Below are 5052 nucleotides of genomic sequence, written 5' to 3' on the forward strand. Positions count from 1 at the left end.
ACACTGGGAAGAGGTAACTATGGGGAGGAAGTGGGAGGGGAGCTGTTGCATTGTGGTAAACTGTGGTCAATGACATGAGACAAAGTATATGTGAACTGTATGAAAAGTGAATTTACTCTGTAAATCTTCACCCAAATCAAAATAAAATTAAAATAAATAAATAAGCAAATAAAATGAAAAAAAAAAAGAAATCAAATGATATATTACATTGGAAAAATCTGCTACAGAAGACCTCTTTAAAGTGTTGAAAAGCAAAGATGTTGCCAGACCCAACCCATGAAGTTTTCACTTGCCTTATGCATGCAAAAGCTGAACAATAAATAAGGACGACTGAAGAAGAATTGATGCTTTTGAATTAATGGTATTAGTGAAGAATATTGAATATACCATGAACTGCCAGAACAACTAACAAACCTGTCTTGGAAGAAGTACATCCAGACTGCTCCTTAGAAGGGAGAATAGCAAGACTATATCTCACTTACTTTGGACACGCTGTCAGGAAGGACCAGTCCCTGGAGAAGAACATCATGCTTGGTAAAGTAGTGGGTCAGTGAAAGAGCAAAAGACTCTCAGCAAGGTAGATTGACACAGTGGCTGTGGCAGTGGGCTTAATCATAGCAGCGATTGTGAGGATGGCACAGAACCAGCCACGTTCCATTCTGTTATACATAAGATTGCCAGGAGTTGGAACTGACTTGACAGCACCTAATAACATTCCTAAGACACTTTAGAAATTGTTTTCTTTTGTCATATTTTGAGAACTCTACCTAGGACTGTTGTTGTTGTTTAAATGACTAGGGTTCATTTTTAGTTATTATTGTGTATGGTGTAAAGTAGGGTTCCACTTTGCTCTCTTACATGTGCATATCCAGTTGATACAGTACCATTTGTTCTTTCCGCATTGGATTATCTTGACAGATAACAATTTTCAGGTATTTAAAATCATGTTTGCCATTATTTAAGACAAAAGCTTTATCCTGGCTTTTGAAAGTTTTCTCTTAATTATGGGATAGAAACAGTTTTGAAATTTGAACTTGATACATTGATGGTCTAAGTAGTATTCTTACTGTGCTGGCATATTGGATCTGAGGTGATTGGACAACATGGTATCTCACAGTAATACTTTTCCCTGGTGTGATAGCATCATCCTCATTATACGATTGATTTGATTTGATAGCACATTATTTTAAAAGTCAGCACCTAAGTCGGAGTTTGAGAAGTTTTATAATCTGGTAAGGTCTTATTTTATTCTATATATAAGTCTTTATTTTTCCATTATCAACGATTACTGAAAATATTGGCATAGTTAACTAGAGAGAGTGGTAAGAAACATATGATTAAAATAATTAGTTATGGCTGTGGTCCAGGGTTAAATCTCTCCTCCAAATGAAACACACTCAGTAATGTCCATTTACTTTTGCTCTTCTGCTTATCTTAATTTCTGTACTCTATACATTAGGAGAATAATTTTATATATTTTCATCTTTGTGACTTCTCATTAATTTACTCATTTTTTAATAATTTCAGCCTGGAGATGTTAGACAAAGTTGAGCCCCCGACTATACCAGAAGGTTATGCCATGTCCGTGGCATTCCATTGTTTGCTAGACCTTGTACGTGGAATAACTAGTATGATTGAAGGAGAGTTAGGAGAGGCTGAAACAGAATGTCAGACCTCCACTGAAGCAGCTTCTTCACCAGTACAGTCATCAGAACAGCAAGATTTACAGTCATCATCTGACCAAATGGATAAGGAAATAGGTATTACTATATTTCTGTATTTTTCATTTTTTGAAAATAGTTTGAAATTTATAGAAAACATACAAAAATAATAGAGTTCCTTTATATCTTTCACCCTCATTTCCCAATTCTTATCACTTTACTGTATTTGCATTATCATTTTCTCTTATTTCTGTGTGTGTGTACAGACACACACACACACACACACATATATATATATACTTTTTTGCTGAACTATTTAAGAATAACTTAGACTTGATACACTATTGCCCTTTAATACAACAGTGTTTATTTTGTAAAAATTAGGACACTCCTACATAGCCACAGTACATTCACCATCAGAAATATAACATTAGTCCAATATTACCATTTAATCAGAGATCTCATTCAAATTTTGCCATTTGTTCCAGTGATGTACGTCATGGTTTGGGATCACATTTTGAGTTCAGTTGCCATGTCTCTGTACTCTTTTTCAGTCTGCATCTGTTTCTTAGTTTTTCATTGTTAAGTTTCTTAGTTTCATGTCATGACCTTGACATTTTTTGAAGAATACCAACTGATAAACTTGGGTTGTCTGCTGTTTCCTCATAATTAAATTTGATTTATGTGTTTTTGTCAGGGCTACTACAGAAAAGTTGTTCTATATCAGGAAAAATACTGTATCAGTTTGTCTCATTACTGGTGATGGCAAATTTTATCATTTGATTAATAAGATGTCTGGCAGATGTCTTCACTGTAAAGTTAATAAATTTTTGTGGAGAAATACTTGAGATATTTATTATAAAAAAATTCTTTCCCTTTGCCCTCCTTTATTTTGTTTATTTATATTAGTGTGGATTCATGGATTTCTATTTTATCCAGAGGGTTACAGTCTATAACTATCATCATCTACTTTGATGCTCAGATTCACCCTAACATGACTTAGTGGGACCCCTTCAAGACAGTCCCTGTGTACTTTTAATGTGTCCCTATAATTCTTTGAACAATTCCTTACTATCTGATTCCAGGCTCATCTTAGATTTTTATTGCCCAGCCCTAGAGTCATCCATTTATCCAAGGAGACTTGGTTACTTTTAATGGAGAATCCAAACCCAAACTCAATGCCATTGAGTCAATTCTGACTCACACAACCCTGTAGGACATAATAGAACTGCTCCATAGGGTTTTCAAGACTCTAATCTTTATGGAGGAAGGCTGCCACATCTTTCTCCCATGAAGCAGCTAGTGGGTTTGAACCATGAATCTTTTGATTAGTAGCCAGTCACTTAATCACTATACCATCAAGATTCCTAGGTTGTGCAAACAATTTGCACTCAACTGTTACCCTACAGGTTGGTGGTCCAAATCCACCCAGCAGTGTTACGGAAGAAAGGCCTGTTGATCAGCTTCTATAAAGATTACAGCCAAGAGAACCCTATGGAGTAGTTCTACTCTAGTACATGGGTCGCCATGAGTTGGCATCAACTTGATGGCAACAGGTTTAGTTTTTGGTTATTTAGAAATGAATGTATAGGCACTAAGTATCTTACTATTTGGTTAGGTAATATATGCATACATACACATATAAGCATACTTCTGTCTGCCTTTTTTAAGTATCTGTTTGTTTTAAATATTAAACATAAGATCATACCAGTTTCTCCAATTCTAGTTCAATACCACAAGGTTTATATTAACTTTCCATATTTGTAACTTCCTTCCTCAACAGTGAGAAACCTGGCTTCTGTTTTACTCAGTGTATTTACTTACTTGATTTGCAATGTGTATAACCACCAATCTCCTGGCTGAGACAGCTGCTTACTCTGCACCTACCCTTATTCCCAGCAGGTCACAAAGGCTGAAAGTTTGAGCTGATAAAGGGGGAAAGGAATATGCACCTTGCTCATTTTGAGATTTACCTATTCCTTTACAATGGTGATAAATTACATTATTCAGTTTCTTTGACGTTTTTATCCAGAATTGCAGAATTTACTGATTTTAAGTGCTTGACATACATAGATATAAAGATACCAACTAGTTAACTTGTTTACTGAAAGATCTATCATAGATACTTAAAAACCACTTTAAGACTTCTTGAAGTCTGAAGGTATAGTATGGTTTTTAAGTGTTTGTTTATTCAGATATATTTTAAATATTAAAACTTTAGATTTGGTAGCTGAGTTGTTGGAATATTTGATTATTTGATATATTGTGAAATGGCCAGGTAGATTTTAGAATTTGACGTAAAGTCAAATATTATAACACCTAAAATTATCATCAAATATATATGTGTGTTTTTAAGTTACCAGAGCTGTTTGGGAAGAAATGGTGAATGCCTGCTGGTGTGGTCTTCTTGCTGCACTCTCCCTTCTTCTCGATGCCAGGTATTAATAAGTCTTTGTAAGTTTTATATGACATGTAGCAGTTTAAAAAAAAAGTTAAAGTGGTTTATTTAAATTTGGCCTATTTTTAAATCCTACTTTTTTATATATATAGAACATGACTCTTTTTCTACCACCTTTCCTCCATCCTTTCTTTTGCTCTGTCTCACTTGAATTCTTGTCATATTTTGATGGAAAATACAGCCCCAAAAAATTACAGAATGCCTTGTTTTGAGACTTAACATACTACTACTCTTACAGTGATGATGAATTACATTACTGAATTTTTTTGATGTCTTACTCAGAATTTCAGAATTTACTAGTTTTTAAATGCTTGATATTTTAAGTTTAAGTCTATGAGTTTTCGATCATTTTCTTAAAAACAGTCTCCGACTTAAAATGGGCTTCCATTCTGGCAACATTGTCATAAGTTGGTTCTGACATAAGTCAAGCACTTTTTTTTCCCTTTAGTTTTCATTATTATAGCTTTTTATTATCAGTCTTTATAAATCTGATCTTAATTTGCCTTTGGGAATTGAAAACATTACGTACACACTTACAGATATATTTTAATATATCTCACTGCTGTCGAGTTGGATCCAACTCATAGAGACCCTTCCTTGGGTTTCCGAGGTAGTATCACTACGGAAGTAGATTGCCTGGTCTTCCTTCTGAAGAGCGGCTGGTGGGTTTGACCCGCCAGCCTTCTGGTTAGCAGTCAAAATGCCTTAGGCACTTGTTGTTGTTAAGTGCCGTCGAGGCGTTTCCGACTCATAGCGACCCCACGCACAGCAGAACGAAACACTGCCCGATCCCGCCAGCCCCACAATCCCTGCTGTACTTGAGCTCATCATCGCAGCCACCGTATCAATCCATCTTGTTGAAGGCCTCCCCCTCTTTCGTCGACCCTCCACCCTACCAAGCATGACATCCTTCTCCAGGGAATGGTCCCTTCT

General features: G+C 35.6%; 1 protein-coding gene across 1 annotated transcript in view; it reads left to right on the forward strand.

The window, feature by feature from the left end:
- MON2 (MON2 homolog, regulator of endosome-to-Golgi trafficking) overlaps positions 1-5052 on the forward strand; it is a 213996-nt gene that overhangs the window by 88449 nt on the left and 120495 nt on the right. Inside the window, exons 12-13 of the mRNA XM_042781208.1 lie at positions 1528-1760; positions 4018-4099. Coding sequence (XP_042637142.1) covers positions 1528-1760; positions 4018-4099 — 315 coding nt within the window. The remainder of the gene's footprint in view (positions 1-1527; positions 1761-4017; positions 4100-5052) is intronic.

The sequence above is a fragment of the Orycteropus afer genome, unplaced genomic scaffold (assembly GCF_000298275.1).
Source record: "Orycteropus afer afer isolate SDZICR_OR568_19922 unplaced genomic scaffold, OryAfe1.0 scaffold00097, whole genome shotgun sequence".
Taxonomy (NCBI): Eukaryota; Metazoa; Chordata; class Mammalia; order Tubulidentata; family Orycteropodidae; genus Orycteropus; species Orycteropus afer.